The sequence below is a fragment of the Pseudopipra pipra genome, chromosome 1 (assembly GCF_036250125.1).
Source record: "Pseudopipra pipra isolate bDixPip1 chromosome 1, bDixPip1.hap1, whole genome shotgun sequence".
Lineage (NCBI taxonomy): Eukaryota > Metazoa > Chordata > Aves > Passeriformes > Pipridae > Pseudopipra > Pseudopipra pipra.
The window spans coordinates 61,180,690-61,203,619 of NC_087549.1; the positions used below are offsets into that span (position 1 = coordinate 61,180,690).

The 22,930-nt window shown below is 38.2% G+C and overlaps 1 protein-coding gene across 6 annotated transcripts in view; it reads left to right on the forward strand.

Annotated features, from left to right (window-relative positions):
• CARMIL1 (capping protein regulator and myosin 1 linker 1) overlaps nt 1-22,930 on the forward strand; it is a 194,121-nt gene that overhangs the window by 128,475 nt on the left and 42,716 nt on the right. For all 6 annotated transcript variants that reach the window (XM_064658373.1, XM_064658390.1, XM_064658379.1 and 3 more), the window contains 8 exons: nt 209-381; nt 2,683-2,751; nt 7,147-7,240; nt 9,391-9,489; nt 11,886-12,014; nt 12,270-12,401; nt 18,142-18,317; nt 20,293-20,380. In XM_064658373.1, the coding sequence (XP_064514443.1) occupies nt 209-381; nt 2,683-2,751; nt 7,147-7,240; nt 9,391-9,489; nt 11,886-12,014; nt 12,270-12,401; nt 18,142-18,317; nt 20,293-20,380 (960 nt within the window). The remainder of the gene's footprint in view (nt 1-208; nt 382-2,682; nt 2,752-7,146; nt 7,241-9,390; nt 9,490-11,885; nt 12,015-12,269; nt 12,402-18,141; nt 18,318-20,292; nt 20,381-22,930) is intronic.

Below are 22,930 nucleotides of genomic sequence, written 5' to 3' on the forward strand. Positions count from 1 at the left end.
GTGAGTGTGTATTTGTTTGACACCTGTGCTGTAAATTGTTGACTCCCAGTTTATCATGTATTGCAGGGTCTGCAGCAAACACAGAAATAACTTTGATGCTTACTGCTGTCTCCAAGAGTTTGGGGACCTTGTAACTTCTTTTGGTTGATGTTTGAGGAATGAGTGCATTATCAGCTCTTGTTATCAGTGCCTTTTCTATGCTCCACAGCCTCTACAGTCATTGTCCCTCGCAGATTCCAAGCTGAAGACTGAGGTCACCATCATTATTAATGCCTTGGGCAGCAATACTTCTCTTACAAAAGTGGATATTAGTGGAAATGCCATGGGAGATATGGGAGCAAAGATGTTGGCAAAAGCCCTACAGATAAACACCAAGCTCAGGTAAGGAAAGTGTATTTGCAGTAAACAGTAGAACATCTTAATAATACTGAGGTTGTTGGCTTATTCTCAAGCTGTTTCTCTTCAGAACCCTTCTAGATACAGCCACTTCATAGTGTCTGGAAGGATTCTCATCCTTTTTTTCTTAAAAAAAAACAAACCCAGCAACAAAAAGAACAGGAGAAGCAAATTGTCCCTACAGAAACATTTCCGTAACTGAAACTGGAGAAAATAACATTTTCTAAATTTAAACAGAAAAACCTCTTGTTGGAACCAAAAGGGTTCTAAATTTCCTAGAATCACAGAAAAAAACCCACAAACAACTACATTGTTATAGAGCTCTGGATGTCATTTAATCCAATGTCCTTCTCAAAGCCAGGCCAACTTTAAAGCTATATGAGATTGCTCAGGGCCTTGTCCAGGCAGGTTTTGAAGATCTGCAAGTACAGATTCCATGGTGTCTCTGGGAACCCTGATCCAGTGTTTAGCCACTCTTCTCTTCTTCTCCTCTCTCTTTTTTACTGGAGACCTTTCCAGCAGAGAAAATTCTGATACTTGGGTAGGAAACTGAAGTAAGTTATTCTTTGTCTTCTGGAGTATCAGTTTTAGAACTGAGAGCATGTGGAATTCAGAATGGGTAGCAGCATGGACCATCCATCCTTCTTCTCTCCCCTGCCTACCATGTTGATGGACCTTGGCATCTCTTCTCTGCAACTCCATCCACCTGACAACTTCACTGCTTTTTAGCACGTCTGGCACTGATGGCTTGAGAGTTTCAGGTTTTTTTCTATCCAGTATGTGATTTGCAAACAGTAAAACCCTTAATCAGCATGAATCTGGATGAGGACCTCTAAATATGTCACCCTCATCAGGAAACTAATCCTCACTCCTCCTCTTGTCAGACTGTACAGATGAACTGTCCTCAGTGTACTGTCTGTGTAAAGAGACCACTCTGTGCTTGGTCTCCAAGTATTTGATCCCTGGAGGGTAAAAAATTCCCCAAAACAGTCTTGGCTATTTGTTCAGAGGCAGAGATCCTGGTCTTTGTGCCACTATGCCCAAACTGAATATTAAAAATGTCAAGAAAACACTGGAGGGATGGCTTAGCTTTATTGAATGTATTAACCTGAAATGACCACAGTATCTGAAGAAATAAAGCTTTGATGGATTTCAGGATGGCAGACTGAAATATTTCACAGTACACTGAATGTCACAGTTGACATAATATCACTACAGTCTGTGGTGTGATTACAAACTGAATAATGCAATGGTAACTTTTTGGCTCTGCCAAAAATGTTATAAAATGACATCCAGGTAGAAAAATAAACACATTTTTCAATAGCAGAAATATCCAAGATTTGACCCTAAGCACCTTTGTAGGGTGAGTGTAAAATCTATCTTCCTCTCTTCCTTACCTCCATCATTCCATCTAAAAAACAGAGGGATTACTATGCAACAACAGAAGGATGTCAATACTTGTGAAACCCTGCCATCTCTCTTTTTTTCCTCTTTTAAGCACCACAAATCTTTGTTCGTTTTTATGACTTTTTTTTTTTCAAAACAGCTACAACTGATACTCTTGCAGAAGCAAGATTTATCCGCTTGTCTGTCTCTTCTGACTACTAATGAGATCTTTGAACATGTGTTTGCAAATTGGCAGGCAGTCTGCTTGAGTGGTCTGAATTGGGGGAGGAGGGGCAAGGTTTGATCACTCATATCATTATTGTGTATTCAAAAGAGCTACAATTTATGCACCTAACCTAATGGTTTATATTGACAGCTACTTATGTTGCATGTGGAATCATAGGAACTGTATGATGAGCCTAGTGCAGGGTTGAATATGTAATAGCCTGCAAATTTTGACAACCAATCAACATGATTTTTTTAAATACATATAGCCTGTGTAGAGATTGTTCACTTACTGCAGTTGTCTTGGTTTTTGGTGGCAGCTTGCAAAGCAGACATTTGAACTTTGTTTTTGATGCTGTTACTTGAAAAAGCTGGAATTCATCTCCAAATCTTTCTATTAGCTGTATTTTAGAAAAGTTAGGTTTTTATGTTAATGATGGAAAATATAGTAAAGTCCCTTTTAAAGTAAGAGAAAGTGAATTTCATAGTATGTTTGCCCATAACTTATGTCATTTCAAGGTTTTAGAATATAACTAAAGACAGGTTTTTAAAGTGTTGCCTTCTGCTATACAATTTTGAACATTCAGCGCTGTATTATTTCAATATGCAAAGTTTCAATATAGATTTATTTTCGTTTAACTTTTATTTTTCTTTCCTTTCCCCACCACTTCTCAGAACTGTAATATGGGACAAGAATAACATCACTGCGCAGGGCTTCCAGGACATAGCTGTGGCACTGGAAAAGTAAGTTCTCAAGCAGTTGAATGACTCGGGAAGAGGCCAAAGACTTACATCCTGAATGATCTGAGCAGCTGCAGTTCTCACCACAGCCAGTACGATCTTGAAGATGCTGAGTGCTCTCAATTTTAAGTGTCAGGGTGTTTAATCTAAAGGAAAATTCATGATTTCACATCCTTCAAAAGGATGGGAAAAGGCTCTGTGGCTCTTTCATCCATACTTTGCTATCAGCATTAAGGCCCTCGAGTTCTGCTGTTAGCGTTAGAATTCTGAATTTGGTAATATTTTCCCTTTTCTTCATTCTCTTGTGTTGATAGCATGCAGAAGTTCTATTCTAGTCAGTGAATGAAGCTGTATAGAATAATAGAAAATTACTGAAGTGTGCCTTTGTGGTCTGACTTTTTTTTCTTCCCCCTAGGAAGTTTAAACTAATAGTGATGATCTCAGGAATGCATTGTTCTTGCTCTGGTCTGGGTCATTTTGGTTTCATGAGTTTACTCACAGCCATTACCAGTGATGGATGCTAAATTGCTTTCATCTCTCTCCATCTCATTTCTTTATATGTTATTACTTTTCTTAAGAGAGAAAAAATATGGATTTAAATTAAACAGCAGTTTAAGTTGTTTCACGGCATTAAATCCGTCAGATAGGAACAAAGGCTCTCTTTAGAAGGTGAAGGTAACCTACAATTACTACTTTTTAGACAAGATATTTTGTAAAACTGTATAAATACTTAAGGGACCATCTTAAACCTTGGAGGGGTCATGAGGCTAGAGCTTATGAAGTTACTAGTTTTATGAAACTCTTGTAGTTTATATCCTTGGTTTCAAAATTAATTCAGCTGCACTGATGTAGGAAATTAGATAAGTGATGTATAATTAAGCAAATCATCTTGCAGTGATTCCATTGGTAGTAGTGAATGATAATTTGCAAAGGTTATTTGTCAACTTGCAGGCATTTCTCTTTTAGAGAGCAATAACATGGGGAAGTCTGGTAGAAAAGGGAATACACTTATTTTCTGCTTAGCATCAACTTTTCTGTTCTGAAGTGTTTGGATGAGTAACTAGCAAAGAGGAGGAAATACTAAGGCAAAAGCAAATGATCTTAAAAAAAAATGCTGTAGATAATTGTGTTACAGTGAACTCTGTTGAGGTGGCATCTCATTTACTTAACTTCGAAGCTGAGGTTATTTTATGTTACCTTAAACATTTTTTAATTGTCAGAAGCATTGATAACATCACAAACTAAGCCACAGGCAACAAAGGTTTAAACTTGAGAGAGGGACTGTCAGTACTGGCTGAAAACAATTAGGCTGTAAACAATCCATCTTGAAGACATTTTGAGAACATCCTTCACCCTGTGTTTCCTAAGAAAACCTGAAACCATCAATATTCTGTAGGAAAGAATCGTTGCTCAAACTGGAATGAAATATACTGAAGTTGCTTGGGCATATGTGTTGTACGTGTTATTTTGAACTTAAGAAAAATAGTCATATACTAAACCACAAAAAAAAAAAAAGAAGCTAGACTTTAGTAGTATGGGAAGAAGGCTTAGGAGAATTGGGAGGGATTGTAACAGACTTCAAAACAGGCCAGAGTAATCAGAATATTGTTTCTGTCCCGTTCTCCCAAATTTTCTTTGTCTGTTTATAATTGTGTGAAAATGTTATTCCTGCAAGGGAATTCTGGAAGCATGACTGTTGACAGAGTTTGCCCCAGGGGGTCCCAGACAGCTGATGGGAGATGGTGAGAGGTTCTTCTGCAGAGTCCAGTACAGGTTTCAGTTCAGGGGAGCATTTGAGAACAATGCATCCTATTCAGCCTGGCCATTAAAATCAGAGACTTGTGTCTCTGTAATTTTAATGTACAGATAAGCATGTGCTTTGCAGCCTAGAGCCTGCTTGGTCATAGGACTGTATAGTATTGTCCCATGTTCATTCCTAAAAGATTTTTTTTTTCTATATGGATTGACTGAAGAAATAGCTTAAATTTCAATAACTGATGAAAAATGCTGGGGTTTATTAGAGGCCTACAAATTCTTCCCATAGCAATGACATGAAAATCACACACTCTGACCTGCAAATCAGATTATCTTATTCCCGTTTTTTTTTTTTTAATAGGCAGTAAAATCACCACCACAGCAGGGAGTGTATGTCATGAATGGAGCAGAATTTATTACAAGGGAAATAACATATGATGAAATGTAGGACCATTGTCACACATGTTGTACATAGAGGGAGAGGTTTTTAGGACATCCTTTCTAGTCTTTTCAGCACCGCTCTAAAATTTATCATCCTTTAAATATAGGTATTTTACTGAGTGTATTGGTGTGTTATGAAATTACAGGATTATTGAATTAGAAGCAAAATGTACTCTATTACAAGAGACAAGTGGAGTGTTAATATAAAGAAGAATGGAGGAATATTTTAGACTTCAAAGGAAACAGAGAAAAATGAAGTGTGAAGATAAACACTTCTCTGATGATCAAAGTTGAAAAGCGAGCTTTAAATTCCTGATTTTTTTTCCCCTAAGAGCTGGTTAATTCTTAGATGAAAATCAAATAGCATTTTCAAAAATTACTGTCTGTTTGAAAGGAAACCAAGTACAGAGGATTTCCTTTCTTCCTTAGGGTAGTGGTCTTCTAAAGTTTTGCCTCTGTGATTGTGTCTCCATGACATCTCCTTACCTTTCACTTTCCCCCCTTCTCCCCTTCTGCTATGTGTGTCCATGTGTGTGAGGGAGGGTGCACTAAGCCTTTGACTAAATTGAATTTAGCATATAATTACTAGCATGAGAGCTGGCAATTACAGATTTCGATGAATGGGATGCTTTAAATGTCAAACAGCTGTAGAGATCCTTAGAAATCTACCTTTTTTTCCTTTTTAACTAAATAAATACCCCACCTGCCAGGTAGTACTCAGGCAATCAGTGAGTTATGTAATTATTATCTGTCTTGGAGCTCGGTGTCTTTGACATTTAAAAGTTTTCCACATGGTGATGGACAGCCAGTTATTCACTGGTTAGTATTACATGAGGACACATAACAGACTCTGTATAGTTTGCAATGTTCTTTTGAAGGGCAAGACAACTCGAGAGACGAATTAATTTTCTGACTGTGATGCAGTGGAAAGTTGGACACTGAAATCACAGGGCCCTTGCTGAGTCATTATGAGTAACTCTCTGCCACTGACAGCTGTACACGTTTGCATTGGGGAAGAAACATAGAAGTCTTCCATTATCACTTAAGATAAAATGTTGGGTAGTATCGACAAGGAATCAACAAATTTGGCAGCTAAGAAGACCACTGTCCTTCAGAAAGTAGTGTTCCATGTGGCCAAGCAACTGGTGGGAGAGGAAGTGAAAGAAGCTTGGAGTGTCATAGTATTTAAGGTGTCTGCTGGTGGAGTTACTGCATTTAGTGAGGAATGGTGGTGACTCAGTTGAAATTGCCAGCTCTAAAATGCTCAAAAATAGAGGGTTCCAAACATATTTATGTAGCTCTGATGGAATAGGAACAGACAATTACGGGGACATTTGCAGACAGCTGAAGGAGGATAAAGATATTTGCAGGAAATTAAGGATTTATGGAAAATAGAAGGAATGATTTCTTTTCCAGGTTTTACAATCTTCCTGCTTTTTTTTTTTTTTTTCTCTTCATTTGTTCAAATCTGAAGGTGTATGGACATACCACTGCATGTAGCATATTAGGTGTAACTGCTACAATAAATGCAAGGCAGCTTATGTTCTCAGAGTTTAAATGCAGTTTTGACTCAAGACGCCTTATCTTTATTCTCATATTGCAGCAGATGGACAAAACTACAGAAATATTTTGCAAACAAAAAAGTCAAATGCAGAGAGCAATTGTCTGCATAAAACAATGTGGAGATGCTATGCTTATTTTGTCAGCTTTTATTAAAAATTCAGCAAGCGTCTTCAAATTGTTGTAAACACAAGAAGTTATTAAATAGTAAATTTTCAAAGCTCAGTCTCTTAGTTGCTATCTGTCTGTTACTGAATATTTCCATTTAGTCTTAGATCTGATAAAGTTGCCAGCAGGCACTGATGCTCTCTGTTCTGTTTAGATATAGGAGAAAAATAATCTAACCTTGTGTACAGAGGTACAGAAGGCAGCTAGGCCTTTATTCAGCAGCCACTGGGCATTGACCATGTAACTGCATTTTTTGCTTTTCAAAATCTGCCCCTCTGCCTAGTAGCAAGGATGAATTAACAGCAAAAAGGAGCATGCCTGCCTCCAGTTTGTCCACTTACAAATGTGAAAAATACGTTCTTAGTACCTTCCACAAGCAAGCTAGATGCACCTTATTTCTCCCTTCTAAGTTATTCTTCATAATGAGGTACAGTAATTAGATTAACTTTCACTATTAAATTTTATTTTCTTTAGGAATTATACATTGAGATTCATGCCTATACCGATGAATGATGCCTCCCAAGCACTCAAAACAAACCCTGAGAAAACAGAAGAGGCGCTGCAAAAGGTATTGCATATACCACCAATGCACAGACATAAAATCACCGAAAATAAAGTAGTAATTTTAAGTGACTGAGCCTTCATGCTTGGCTGAGTAAGAATTCTAGGCTAGATTCATGGATTGTTTGATTTGCATAGACATATATGTGGTAATCAAGTGCTGCAAGAGCTTTTTGTTCCACAGAATGGTTGAAGACTGATGTAATGCAAGGGTGTAGTGTCAAAAAGTCCTAACTAAAAGAGTGCAAGCTACACCTCGTAGTGCTGTGTGCCTAACTACAAAAGGGAGAGTTAGAAACTGCATGTTTGCTACATATGTACTTGTGCATGTTTCCATATGTTTAGAATTATTGGTACACATTTTTTATATTGGCATAAAAAGTGCAGTCAGTTCTGTACAAGACAAAGGATGCTCTTTAATTTGAGGGAGAATGAAAACATTTACTGCCTGTGTTAATTTATATTCTACATATAAAACTCACACACTGTTACCCTAAATAAGCAACTGCACCAGCATGTTCTTTAGGATGAAAAGGTGTTGACAGTATCTGTAGCTGTTCCACTTGCATGAGTTATAAAGCTCCCAGCTGACTTTTAATACAGTAAATCTAGCAAGCTCCAAATGAGCCTCCTGCTCAATCAGAAAGCATACGATTTACATCTCTTTAATGAGTAGTTTACCTTCAGCCAGGGTAAGGTCATAAAAACCTTATAAATAGTTCTTACAGATAACTGTGATTTAAAAAGCAAATGATCCTTATTTTTAGTAAAGGGATTCTCACAGGGAGAGGGACTGGTAGTTAGCGCCTTTTTCTTTGATGCATGAAAATGATCTAAATTCTGCTTTTAAAAATCTGAATCATAGGGGATGGACATGCTTCTTACATCTCATTTAATAAAATTGTCGCGGTTCATATCTAGAGCGATAGGTGCATTTCTGAAAAAATTATTGTGAAGCTTCTGGCCATGGGGATTTAAATTCTCTGTGTTAATTAGGTGTTACGTACAAAGAGCATTTTCTTTTATTCATATTAAAGTTGCTAAAGCTGTTAGGCCCTGAGTTTGTTTTAACATGTGTGGTTCAGGCTTTCTTTACACAACACAAGGGCGTTCTCTCCCAAAAAAAGTAACAGTCTCAGGAGTGGTGCTGTGAACACAGCTAATTCCATGCGTATAGGAATGAAAGCCTGTCTGCATGGACTGAGCTGCCATGCCTGGTGCGGGGACAGCTGAACCAACTGACTGACATCTCAGTGAGCTTCAGCACTCCACAGCTTGAGTACAGTCAGAGTGCTCCTGGCATTGGTCCAACACCAGATGGACATAGCAGCTAACTTCCCAAGCTCCAGTATCTCTGCAGCACACTTTACCCACCTAGTGTGGGCAAACTGGATAAACCCTGTGTTACTGTGGGGCTTTGGTCAGAATGTTCCAGTTCTTGCTGCTGCTGCTGGTTCAGAGATGACCATCATATTAATGTCTGCATCACAATCTGCTGGCCACTCTACTCATCCTTTTCTCTTCCTTTCAGACCTTTGATGAACCTTAAACAGTTTACTAATAGGTTTTTTTGACTTGACTAAGTTTGATAGAGTCAGCTTAGTGGGTTACTCTATGTGCCATTAAGCTGGTGATGGTAGGTGTTTACCTTTGAAGAGCACTTCTGTACTGCTTAGCCTTAAGCAACTTTTGAACTGAGGCACTTTTAAATAGTTTATTTTCTCTCCAGACATACTGATGTTTAAATGTATCTTTTCAGTGGGCTGAGTGCATCTAAAAGAAATTAACTGACTATCTTGAGTCATCATAGTCTCTACAACATCTAATAGATAAGAGTCCCTTCAAATACTTGTCAAACCAGAATCTAATCATTTGTCAGAGTAATTTACTAAATTGTTCAAAATAGTTGACTCTTTCAGAAAACAGTGGCAAAAGCACAGCATTTAACCATATTTAACTTGTCTGTAAGTGAACGAATATTTGCCAATGTGATTATTAAGCACTGAGACACACAGAATAAGGTTTGCAGATGATAAATAATTAAGCAGCTTTTCTTGTCAGTACCCAATTCTGATACAGCAGCAAAACTGAAAGCAAATTACAATGTGAAGAATCACATCAGTTTCCTAATCTGGCTTTTTTTTCTGTTTTTTTTAGATAGAAAACTACTTGCTTCGTAATCATGAGACCAGGAAGTACCTACAGGAGCAAGCATATAGGCTGCAGCAAGGCATTGTCACCAGTACCACTCAGCAGGTGAGAACTTGTTCCTTACTGGACTTCTCAGTACCTAAAATCTGCCTGGGGAGAGAGTTCTCCCTCATTCTGTCCAAGTACCTTAATTAGCACCCACGAGGCACATCTTACTTTATCGGTGATAATCTATTTGGAAGGAAAGAAAACATTTGTGAGAGGGAGGTCTTATGTATAGTAGTACTGTGTAGAGAAAGACCTGAGCTGTTATTAAGTGAACTACTGTTGAGACTAGGAATAGTTTGGTTCACTGGTGCTCAGGAGTCTGACTTTTCAACAGGCTCTCATCAGTGTAAAAAGCATGATTTGGCTTTGCCAGTTCTGGTGTCTGAACCAGTTGCAGTCTCTCTACTTAGCACTGAGCAACCATGTAAACGTGCCCTTAGCTACCCCCAGAGCAAACAGCCTTAGAGAGTAAGTCATCATCTGCCTTATTCCTTCAAAACTGTGGGTGCCAACTGGAAGCTCTACTTAGAGGGAGAGGGAGCAAAGGAAAGTAAAAGTCTTCTGTGCTCTTTACAGTCTGGGCAGCTGGAAAGTCTTCCTGCCTAACAGAGCCCAAAGTATTGCTCAAAGCTGGGAAGCTTTTGTGTTTTGTCAACCACTACCAGGTTTCCTAGATGTCACGTGTCCTTCTGTTTTTTTGTCCTTGAGAGGTCTACAAGAGTTTTCTGTGGTAGCCTATCATTCTCTCTGTACTAGTGTGTTTCTTGCCAGAACTCCTCAGGGCTGTTTTCACCTCTACTACACCAGTAAAGAAGCAAGGTGATGTAAAAAGAATAAAACTTGTCACAGCCTTTGTTTTAAATTTCCTTATCTGTTTGTTTGCACCAGCTGTGTTCCCATGCAAATAGCAGACTCTAGCAAATGGGAGAGGAATATCTGTTTTGCTCTTCAGCTGAGTTGATGGAATTTCTCTCTGTTTTCTGCATTTTTTGTGGTGAATCCTAATTTCAAGTGGCCTTTTTATACCTGTGTTACTAAAATTTAATGGGACAGAGTTTTATTACTGGAACCTAAAATTGTACTCTAACCTCTCAACAGAGAAAACAGTACATGGAGATGTACAGGCACTGAAAACTGCAAGAGAGCAGTACCACTTCGTTTTATTCTAGTAATTTATCTGTTGCAATGCCACTTTTCCCCCCCAAGTTAATAATCTCCATATGAATTAAATTTAGATCTTTTTATAGCTTGTTGGTTTTAATTGTGCTTTCCTCCAACACCACACACACATCAGTTTTCAGGAAATATAATTTATTGCTATTTTGAAAGTTAAAATTACAGATTTCTACATTAAATTGTGTACAGTAAGGATGGATTTAAAAAACAGTTTTAAAAGAGAGCTGGAAAAGACCATCTAGGATTGTAGAATTGCATTATTATTCCCAGAGTGTATTTTTTTTTCAGTCCAGATGTCCCAGTGAGACTTTTCACTGTCTAATAATTAATTAGCTTTTTGTACTTGTACAAAAAAGGCCCACCCAAAACCCTTTGAAGAGAAGGAGTCATGTGGAGCAGAAAAGGAGCATGCTGTGAAATTATTTCAGTTCTTGTTGCTAATGATATAAGATGCTAGAACTGTAGACTTTGTATGATGATGACACATGCACTCAGATGTTACTTCAAAATGTCAAATAGCCAGTTCTAATGAATGCTGTGTGGGCTGATAAAGACTTTTAACTATTATATCTCCCTACCTCATATATCTTAATCAAAGCTGACTATATGTCATTCTTATTGGTTTGTCTTGTAAGGATACAGATATACCGCCTGCCCTGTGTTTTCAGCATGTTGAATGAATTGTGTTGCAGATACAGGTTAAGTTCAATTTATCAATTTATGATGGAAACTTCTGCTTTGGTAGTTTTAATTCCCTTGCAACTAGGAATATTTCTATTTTGAAAGAATACTCCAGAAGCTTGTGCGATTGCATTTTGCTTAGATGGGAAAAATCTCTGATAGTGTTTGTTGAATGGCAGAACTTTCTTTTACTATCTGAATTTCTTAACAGTTCAGTGATTTCTGGACCTAAGTATTAAATATATCAACAACATTTTCAGCATTTAAGTTGCTCAAAAAAAACCAGAGCAACTTGAACTGGATAACTTGATTATTTGCAGTTATCCTGGAGGTAACCATTGAGGAAATATTCCAAATTGTTTAATTTTTTCAAATGGTAAAGTTTTATTTATTTTTACAGTATTTAGATGTGTCTTTATGAGATGTAGTGCTTTTCTGCTCTAGTATTGTACTATGTCCAAGCTCTGATCTTGCATTTCCAGATTGTCACTACAAATCTCATCATGCTACTGTTGATTTTCTACCTGGACTGGATTAGGTTTGTGTTTGACCAACATTCTGATGTTTTATCTTTTGTATGTCTTTTGTTCAAATAGATGATTGACAGGATATGTGTAAAAGTGCAAGATCATCTCAACTCTTTAAGAAACTGTGGTGTGGATGCTGTACAGGAAGATGTCAAATCTGCAGAACGGCTTATGCGGGATGCTAAGAACTCCAAAACAGTAAGCCTTTCCCAGCATACTGCTAATGCTGAGAGCAGTTCTGTGTATGTTTGCAACTTTTCTCTTTTTGGGGAGTTGAAATAACAATCACAAAAGGGTATTTTTTTCAGATGATCAGCTATAGATAGTATTTAATGTGATAATTCTAATTTATAAAGACTTTGATTTAACCAAAGAGGTTTTCTCCTATTTGTCCTGATTTGAAAGCAGGTAGTGATGAGCCTGCTTTCTGAAGATACTCTTCCTGTCTTACAGCTCTTACCAAATCTGTATCACCTTGGTGGAGCTTCTTGGGCAGGAGCAAATGGTTCACTCTCCAATCCAATCCAAGAGACACTTGAATCCATGGCTGGAGAAGTCACAAGGGTAGTGGATGAGCAACTTAAGGTCTGTGGATAAATGTATTACCATCTGTTACATGCAGTAATAACTAAATCTGAGGTTTTCTGTTACTAAATGCAAATGTACCACACTTTTTTTCTTTTTTTAACTTTTCAGTAGATTTGTGTGTAAGCTATTTTTTCATTATTAGTTTCTTATAACTTTGGGCTGCATTATCTGGATTTTTGCTCAGTTGGAATTAAAAGAAAAATTGCTTTGGTGTTTTCAGTGGGCAGAAGGAGCACGTACTGTTTATTATCATCTTATTTCATCTTCTAGAAGGCGAAGACTACTCAATTACTCCTTCAACCCTTTATAAAGGCATCTCTCAAGCACCCCAAGAAGCCTCATGCCCTGGAGAAAAGTGCTCAGTAGTTAAAGTGTCCCACTGGAGTGAAAACTGCTTTTCTGTAGACTCCATTGCAGAATTTTTTCCCCAGTGACCACTTGAACCTGATGCAGATTTTCCACTTTACTGTTTGATTTGGGTAACTTGTATGTATTGAGAGTGCCCAAAGAATTAGTACAGGCAGCTTTGCAGGAATTCTTTTCACAAGTTGCTTGTCAAACCTCAGTTCTTGAAATAGATGTCATTGATCTGTAATTGTTCTCACCTGTGTTCAGCCAGCTCCTGCTCAGAAACTTGAACCTTCAGTTACGTTAGCTTTTACTGTATAACAAGCAAAGAAGAATCATCCATACAGCATTGCAAAAGCTGTCAGTCCAGAAAGAAGACAGAATGGGGAGATTTTAACAACAGTTGGGATCTGTATGGAAGCTGGTGAATTTAAGAATATGACTCTGGGGCAGCTCAAATCAACCTGAGTTTATGACTAAGCTGCCTTGCCTGTGTTCTGTTGTATTTAAACTTTTCAACCTTCATTTTCAGATTCTTTGATCTTTCAGTTGAAACAACATAGAAATGCTTTAGTCAGTGGGAATATAATGAAGAACAATAATAATACCATATTACTAATTACTTTTTTGAAATTAAAAAGTTAATGAGGAGGAAAATGGTGCTTGATTTTTAGTATGTGTCTCCCTTTCCCCATTATATGAAATAAGTGAAGATTTCTGCAGCCATGAATGTGATTTATCCATAAGATTCTTCCCAGTGGAACTCCTGGGCTATTATTGGAATGGGAATAGTTAGGTCAGCCCTTCATGCTGGGCTCATGCACTTTAATAAGTTCATCTTGGATACTCTTATAGAAATGTAGAAAAATAAACCTTGTCAGCATTTGGAATGTTATTTATAGTTGCTGGCTAAGATTAAGTTCATGGGTCTTCCATTTATACTTTTACACATTTACAATGAAAGGCACTTCAGCTCACTCATTCTGACTTCTGTGTTTACTTTTAATTTGTGTTGGCATTCAAGTTTAAGTGGCTTACAAGAAACTATAAAGTCGTATTGCTCCTTGTATATTCTAACTCTCATTTTTAATAATTTTATGCTTCAGGCTGAAAGGTTTCCCTTTAAGTTCTGTGGTGGTGTACTTTGCATGCAGGAGAAAATGTTGAACGTGGATTAGGGGTTTTTTTTCCCCCAATTGTTTACATCAATTCAAAACATAATAAGCAGTTTATTTTTTGTAAAGATAGACAAGGGAGGTCATATAAGGACAGTTGTTTTTGTAATTGTTGGCAGAAAAACATCCTGTGTAATGTGAATTGAGTTTTTGATTTTTGGCTTCCATGGCAACCACAGCCTGATTCTAAAAAAAAGTTTGGAAGTTGTGTAAAGCTGATGAACGTTCTTCAGGCAAATATGAGATTTTTTATTTTTGTTTTTAACTGAAAGAAGGGAAGAGACGGAAGTAAGAAGTTAGAGTAAGGAAAAGCGTATCTTGGAATGAGTTGAGTTGACCAAAGGAGAAATTATAGCATTGTATGCATTTTTCATCTCCTGCTGGTGTCACTGTGGACACGTGGAACCCAGAGATGCTTTATTCAGTCAGCAAAGGCCCAAGGAAAAATAAGCAAGAGAAGTGGAGCCTAGGCAAAAGATGCTTGTTTTGTAAAGTCAAGAGTGCTTGAAATATTCTCCCTGAATTCTGTTCTAGTGCAAAGCGTTTTTTAGCTTCATCACCTGTTTAATTTTTGTTTTGATATCATCATGCTCCAGTCCTTTTGTTCTCACCGTATCTTTCTCCCGAATATTAAGATTCTTTAGCTGTGCGCAGTACTTTTTTCTTTTCTTTCTGCACCCCTGGTGACTGGCACGTGTAGTCTTGTGACTGAAATGTGTGCCCCTTCACAGTCAATATTGATCAATGTGTTTCCATCAGTGAAAGGTTTTGGGATAGAATTAGAAGAGGAGGAAAGGTTTCTGTAGATACAATAACAGCCATGTGAAATTAACTGCTGAAATCCACCACTGAAGAAATTATGTTCAGTTGTGCAATTAAAATGGGATCCAAACTCTATTTGACTTAAATTGCATTCTCTGAGGTTTTTTGATTAAAAATTAATTCTGAGATTTTCAGGAAAAGTCTTCAGTTTTTCCTTCTACTTCCCACTGACATCTTCACGCAGCATTTCTTCACGTGATCCATTTTGAAAGACTGCAGCTGTAATTCAACATAACAAGTCTTTGTCACTTTTATGATTGGGATACATTGGTAACTCTTGAGGGGCTGTGAAATTTTTTCAAAATAGAATACACATTTGCACCCAGAGAATAAACGCCATGATAAAAAATGGATGTATCAGAAACTCTCGTTAGTAGTGTACCTGGCTCAGTTGTCTCTACCATTTAAGTTCTTTATCCTCCCTGTGAATATGTCTGCAGGGGCTTGAAAGGCTCTTCCTTAGTCATTGCTGTCCCAGAATCTCTGGGGGATTGAAGGAGGGGAGTATGAGAGGGTTAAAGTGCAGAGAGCTTGGGAACCCAGAAACAAGCTCCATAGTGACAGTTGTCCCTTATAACTGTAAATCAAATGCTGTAAAGAGCAGACTTCCCTGTACACTGTGGCTGCTTCATGTTGCTTTGTTGTCCTCATGAATCTAGGCTTAAAGAGCAGTCTATTTTTTTCAGTTTGTAAGAGTTACAGACTGAAAGATGCTGCTTCGAATAATTGAAATTATTATGCGGTAATGGTGTTTTTGTTTCTTGCTCAATATTTATATGTGAAAATTGCCAATTATGTAGGGCATAATTATGTAGTAGGGCTATGGAAAGAGAAGAAAGCTCTGCTACAATGGAGTTGAACCTGAGGTCACTCACCTCTGTGTGGCATTGAGAAGAAAAAGGAAGTCTGGTAGAGTTTTCAAGGGGTGCAATTCATTATTTTTGTACAATATTTACAAGTGCCTGAGTTAAACCTAGGCTTACCTAGTATACCATTCCAATGAAACTGCTATTGTCTTTCCTTTTTTTTTGGTAAGTACCTTTTTCTGTTTGGTTATCAACTTCCAGTCTTACTGGAGACATGTTGGCCCATATCGAGAAACTGGCCCCTGTCCTGTTCCTTTTGTCTTTCCACCTTCCTTTGGATTTTAAAAAACTGCTTGAAAGCTTCATGTGGTATGGCATATGGTGAAAAATCTGATGTCTGCTAATAGTTGCTGCTTGTCCCACTTGTTTGGAGGATTCAAAATTGGGATAAAATGAGTCTTGCACTTACACTGAAGCATGAACCAAGGACAGTGCATTTGTATATGCCACTGTGGAAGCACTGTAGGCTGAGGAGACCTCACAGTCACTGGAGTGCAGCAGCATGACAGCTGCTTCACTGGGCAACAGGACCAGCTGCTGGAGAAAAACACCTCCTTACTGGTCTTTTTAAGTAGTGCTTCATTCTGGGAATGGACGTAGAGAGTTTGTTTTCAAATCTTGTGCTGATGAGCTTGGGCCTTTTGCAATCTCTGAAACAAGTTATTTGGTGGGAAATTAATTGGTGGTTGAACAGCCAGCCTTCTGAAGATACCTAAAATAGATTTCCTGCATTGCTGGGACTGGAGATGAAGTAAGATGGATATAGGAGAGAATTTGAACAAACAACAGTTTCTAGTCTTATCAGAAAATACTGCTTTGTGTTTATAAATGAATGTGTTTTACTGTACACAGGGTACATATCATCATGTAGTAAAACCATATGAATTTAAAATTGTTCTTCTAGATGACCAGCTTATTATTTTATACCTTCTGTGTAGGACCACAGGTATCCTAACCTTTTTGGATATGAAAATGGAAAACAATTAGAGGAAAAATATTTCAGTGACAAAGGACACTAGTACTGGTTCTATGACTCATCCTGATCCCTGCATCTGTACATTAAAGCTTTCCTGTACTTTTCATGTCACAAGTTTATAGATGGATGATTATGTGAGGCACCGTGAGCCCTCACTCATGCCTGTAGTGAGGGCTCTTGAGCCTTCTAGTCATAGCTGGGGTTTCAAAAAGAAACCAGCAGGTGATAAAAGAGGATTTAAACCAGAATTACTTCTCTCACGGGCACAGGTAGGAGATAAATCTCATGCGACTAAAAGGGGCTTCCTAGCGTAACTTTGTAGCGTTGAGGATTTCTGTGAAACATTTTTCTAAGAGAAAGTTTAAGAGGGAAGATACTGTCAGTACAGGAGACCTTATGCTAAGAAAAATAAAGTTGAGGGAGTTGGGGGGTTTGTAACATGGTCTTATTTCTGGAGTGTGTATGGTTTTCTTCTGGTTTGGGGTTTTGATCAGTCATTTAAAAAGAAAGAGACATAGAACTCCAGGAGCGAGTCCAGCAGAGGGCTACAAAGATGGTTAGAGGACTGGAGCACCTCACTTATGAGGAAAGGTTGAGGGAACTGGGCCAAAGAGAAGATGGAGAGGGGATCTTATAAATATATAGAACTATTGGAAGGGAGGGTGTCAAGAGGATGGAGACAGACTCTTCTTGATGGTGCTGAGCAATAGGGCAAAAGGCAATGGGCAGAAACTGATGCACAGAAAGTTCCACCTGAACATGAGGAAGAATTTCTTTACTGTGTGGGTGACCATGCACTGGAACAGATTGCCCAGGGAAGTTGTGGACTCTCCCTCACTGGAGATGTTCAGAAGCTGCCTGGACACAGCCTTGAGTAATGTGCTCTAGGGAAATCTGCTGGAGCAGGGAGGTTGGGCTAGATGACCTCCAACCTTTCACCCATTCTGTGATTCTGTGCGAATAAAAATTGTTGCCTGCACCTAAAGTTCCCTGTGGATTTAAGTGTATGTAAATGAGATACATATATTAAAGGTTTGCATGCCCACTGCAAATCACACTTGTAGCTACTTCTTAATATTTGGCTAGTATATTCCAGCCATGTACAGCATACTGAGTTGTCGATAGTCTCCTTTTTTCATATGCTGGTGCTTCTTACAAATTGGCAGGTCTGGAGTATTGATGGAAATTGGTTATTCAGGACACAGTTTAGAGGGAAGGCAGCTGCAGCAGAGCATCCACTGCAGTGGTGGGTACGCAAGAGAAGCTAATTTATTGTTCTGACAGTTAAACATAGAGAAGTTTCATATTTGAAAAGGCAAGCAAGTATGGTTGTGGGATGTTTTCTAAATAAGTATGTTAATTTTAAAAGCTGTATTTTGTAAAATATCTTTTACTGCAGCCGAGTTGCAATGGATTGGACAGTAGGAAGGAGAATTGTCAAAACTACAAGTCTCAAAGTGTTGTAGTGCTATTCACCAGAATAATGCTGTCATCTTCCAGCTAAAGTAAATCCCAATATGTAATGCTATTTTTTGCTTACTGTGCTGCAGACGCTCCTTGAGTCTATGGTGGATGCAGCGGAAAACCTTTGCCCAAATGTAATGAAGAAAGCTCACATCCGTGAAGACCTGATTGAGGCTAGCACTGAGAAGATTTCCATTCCACGCACTTTTGTGAAAAATGTCCTCTTAGAGCAATCTGGAATTGATATCCTCAATAAAATTAGGTACTTTAAAAGACTAATCTGACAAAATTAGTCATAGAATTTGGATTTGGGGTGTATGTGTGTGTATGTGTGTTTGTGTAATAGAAGAATTTTGGAATGCTTTTGTGGCTCACAAGAAACTCTATTATACCATTCAAAGAGCAGGAAATCACCCTACGGGTCTGGTGAACTTAATTCAGGAGATTCATATATTTGGAATCTCTAGGGATGTGAGATTATTGATGCATGTGCTCTGTTTTATTTAGTAAAAGATTTGGTTTCTGGTGCACAAATAACGTTTTCATGACTGATACATTTTTTAAAACCTTTTTATGTTTTTGGGTAATACTGAATTAATGTAATAGAAGGAAATTGCACTTTTTGCTTTGACTGGTTGCGATGCTTTGTCTATTGCTGCATTTGGTCTTGTCCTGTAGCCATAGCAATCACTTTAAAACTTTATATGGGAGTTTTGCACAGCAGACAGACATACTTAAGAAATGGAAACTTGAATATTCAAACCACAAACCTGGAGCAGAAACTGTTACCCTAAATAACTCTTAGTTTGTCCTTTAAAAAAGAGGCTTTTCCCTAACCTTTTACTGCTTTTTTTCATATCAAATGTATACCAGAGAATATATTTATGCAGTATAATGTGGTTGACCTGTACTTAAACTTTCTCAGTTCCTTTCTGCTTGATGGAAAAGCATGTCATTTTGTATTGCGATGCTAATATCTTTGCAGAAGAAGAAAACAGTAAGACTTGGAAATTATTTTTGCAGAGTACAGCAAAATAGGCAGGAAAAGGTGCTAAAACCTTTAGCTATGCCTTCAGAGTGTTTAAATTGGTTCAGGGAGTCAGTTTTCTTCACTTTAGTCCTATCAAACAAATCTTGACCCCAAGACAATAATACTGGCTTTTCCACTTGTAGGAGCTGGAACTGTCAGTGGGGTGAGGGGGCCACACTGTCACCCTTCCTGCCTTATATTGTTTTAAATTAATATCAGTAGCTTAGAGAGATCCCTTCACTCTCATTTTCTTCCCACTGTGGCTTGGCCACCATTCTACCTCCCTATTGCCTTTCCAAGGAGTTCCTTACATTTTTGTCCAGGCTTTCTGCAGCAGTAGTGAAAGACCCACACAGAAATAGCTTTGTTAATCCAAAGCAGCTCAGTCCACACATAAAAAAATAAAATCATGTCACTTGCTGGAAAGTGTGAGGTGAAACATTTGGCCTTGAAAGCAGAGGCAGGAGAGATGGAGCTTCTGGCTGCAGCTCAGGCATATGTACTTGTGAGCTCCAAATCAGCTGCCCTTCACAGCCTGAGTCTTTGGTACTGTCGCCAAAGATGGGACCCCAAGGGAGCAATTCAGGGTACACATTTCCTTGACAGGGAGTTACCAGTGAAGCTTAAGTTCAGTGTGCAGGGTGTGTTGGTGTTCTTTGTATATGTGTGTAGGTGGAATGGCTGACATGAAGTTCTTCGGACAGAAAGTGGTTACCTAGAGCAAAAGAAGAAGCGAAGTTGTGATGGAGAACCAGCATTGTATACTTGTCCTTCAGCTGTCAGGCAAACACAAAAAAGGAATTAAGGAAATGAATGGATTGTAGTTGTTCAGTGTAGTAGTGTTAAACAGGCAGTACTGTCCTATCCCATTTGTCTGAGATTCATGTTTCTCTGACTTCAGTGGCAGAGTGTTCCTTACTGAGTTTCACTTCTGATTTTTATTCAACTCTTTTACCCAGATGTTTTCATTTCATCTCATGGAAAACTGTTAGAAGCAGGTTAAATATGGTACAGAGGCTCCTGTGTTTATTGTGTGATTCATGAGTTTATTTCTGAAACCTGCAGTCATGTATCCTGACACCCTCTAATGTTTTACTTCAAATAAAGTGACAGCACTATGGATAATCGTCATACTGTTGAACGTGTAATAAAGACAAAATTCTCCTGCGTGAATTAAAACGTTCTCTCATTTTTAATCCTGACACAGTGAAGTAAAGCTGACAGTGGCTTCTTTCCTGTCTGACCGAGTTGTAGATGAAATTCTGGATGCACTTTCCCATTGCCATCACAAACTGGTGAGTATTTCTCTGGTTGATATCTAATATACCAGACCTTAACAGTGCCATTTACATTCATAACTTGTTCAGTTTCTCCTTTCACAGCTCTATTTTGAAATTGGTCTTATTTTCATTGACATCCTGACATCATTTGAAATATGATGTTGGGATTCTTGCCTCTTTGCTTTAAGAAAGATGCAACCTTGGAAGAGACTGTATTGTATATTTGTCCTATCATCTTTTGAGCTGTTGTCAGACCTAGAAGTAAAAACACCATCAGGATGCAGCATTGAGTCCTTACTTGAGAACAATGATGGTATTTGCTGTGGTGAGATGATAAGGGTTGGTTGCTCATGAAATGAGAGGTAAGATTTCATTCTTTAGAATTCCTTAGAGACTGCTGAGACCTTGTTCCCTGAACATATATCTTGAGGCTATCTCAGAAATTTAGGTATCTAGTTTGAAGGGAGAGGAATAGGAACATAGGAAAGGAAACAAAGTTTGCTACTTGAAGGTGCTGAGCTGTCAGGAGGCACAGATACTTATTATTATAAAGGTACTTGTTTCATCAAGAGTAGAAGAAATAAACAACCCTGTATCTACAGAAAAACATTTTTACTTCTAATGCAATGGGGGTCTGTAAGGACAATCCAGTACTGTTTGTCATTCTCCTGATTAAAGTTTCTCTTCATTTCTAATTGAAATTTCTCTGGCTTCAACTTGCAGTCATGAATTTTTTCAGATGCTTTTCTCCACAAGATAAGGGAACCATATATATTTCTCTTTATTTCCTCTTTATGAAAGTCCTCACACACAGAAAACAAATCATTCTTTCTGCTCCCCCTCCTTTCTATTTTTTTAAATAAAAGGCTGTGTTATTTGAGCATGCATCTTTGTAATACAGAGCAGCATTGTGTAAAGGTACAACCTCTGGTCTCGGGAGCTATGCAGCAGCAGCAGCCTGCTGTGGGAGTGACCACATTAATGAGCTCCAGTTTGTCCTGGAGGAGGCTCAGCTGGCATGAGCAGTGGGCTGTCTCTGTCCAGTGGTATTGCACAACTTGGACATACCCTGATTCTTGCAGAGTATGTCATTTTCTCCAGCCTCCAGTGACAATCCTCTGCACTTTCTCCAGCTGTTTTAAAAGCCTCTTTTAAAATTATGGTCTCCAGAACCAGACTGACTATTCCAATGTTTTAACCAATACTGTACACAGGAGTGAAATGTTTTTTCTCCTGATATTCCTCACTCCTTGTATTTACATAGCCAAGAAGATAAGAATTCCATCCTTTCATCAGAGTTTCAGTGGCAGCTCATTTTCAGGGCAGGGTTTGCTAGACTCCCTATCACTAATGGCTTCTGGATGCTTGGCACTTGTTGCATTTTAGGATTGTGTCCATAGTTGCTAGTTGCTCTTGGAGGATTGTCTGTACATTTGATTTGAATTGATTTACCTTATTATCCATTTTGGCCTGCATTAGTAACATGTCTCTTTCTCCTATGTTTCTATTAGCTGCAGGTTCCTTCAGGTAGCATAACACTGGTGAAAACATTGAAGAGTACAGAACTCCTGTCTAATTTAACACTGTTAATCTTCAATTGACAGCTACAATCTGAGAGCTGGCAGCTAGTTCTTAAAACAGAAAATATTAAATGCACTGAAACAGTTCTGAGCCAGCTCCTTAAATTGGAGTGTCACCTACTACTAATTCAGCCACCTACAAATGTCTGTGTTGCACTGACATAGTCGTGTTTGAAGCAACTTTGAAAAATAAACCTTGTTTGAGAAGACCTCAGTTTGCCTAATGTGATGATGATTAGCATTAATTATTATTGTAGCTATTTTAGAGTGCTTGAAGATAAATCCATAGGAGCTCTCCAGTTGTTTTTCCTGAGTAGACACTAGTCTCAATGAGCTGTAATTGACTCAGGTCATCTGTTTTTGATGGTTAACAAAACCGCAATCCACTGGCTGTTGGGAGTTGTGCTGATGTTAAACAGTGGACTACAGCTCTCCTTAGCTGCCTTTTTGAAGGCTTCTGCTGATTTGGGCTAGCTGGTCTTGAAATACTTGCTTTTAACAGGTGTTATTTAATGTTCTCTTTAGTTATCAAAAGAACTAGAAAATATTTCATCATTTTCATGACTGCATGAACCCGCTTGCTTCCAAGTACAATCCAGGGTGGTTCACGTAACATTCTCTGTGGTCTTAGTAACAGTTTTTGCTATGCAGGTCTAAAAATGGATTCTATTGTTGTTAGAGCTTTTCCGTATCTATTTCTTCAGTGATACAGAACTGAGGTATTTAACAAAGCTGTCCTTCTTTTCCTATAGCAGGTGATAACATTTGGCCATTGAATAATTAGAAAAATTATATTAACTGAAATTGTACATGCCTTTGTGTTTGTTAATTAAAAAAAATAGTTTAGGAGAAAGCTTCCCTTCCACACTTTTATTTTCTTTATAAAACAAACACAGTGTGAAGATTAGCACACACAACAGAGCTTGGCTTTTGTACTTGGTTTTCTAGGTTCCTGTGATCACTGAAGTTCTGTAAACCTTCTGGT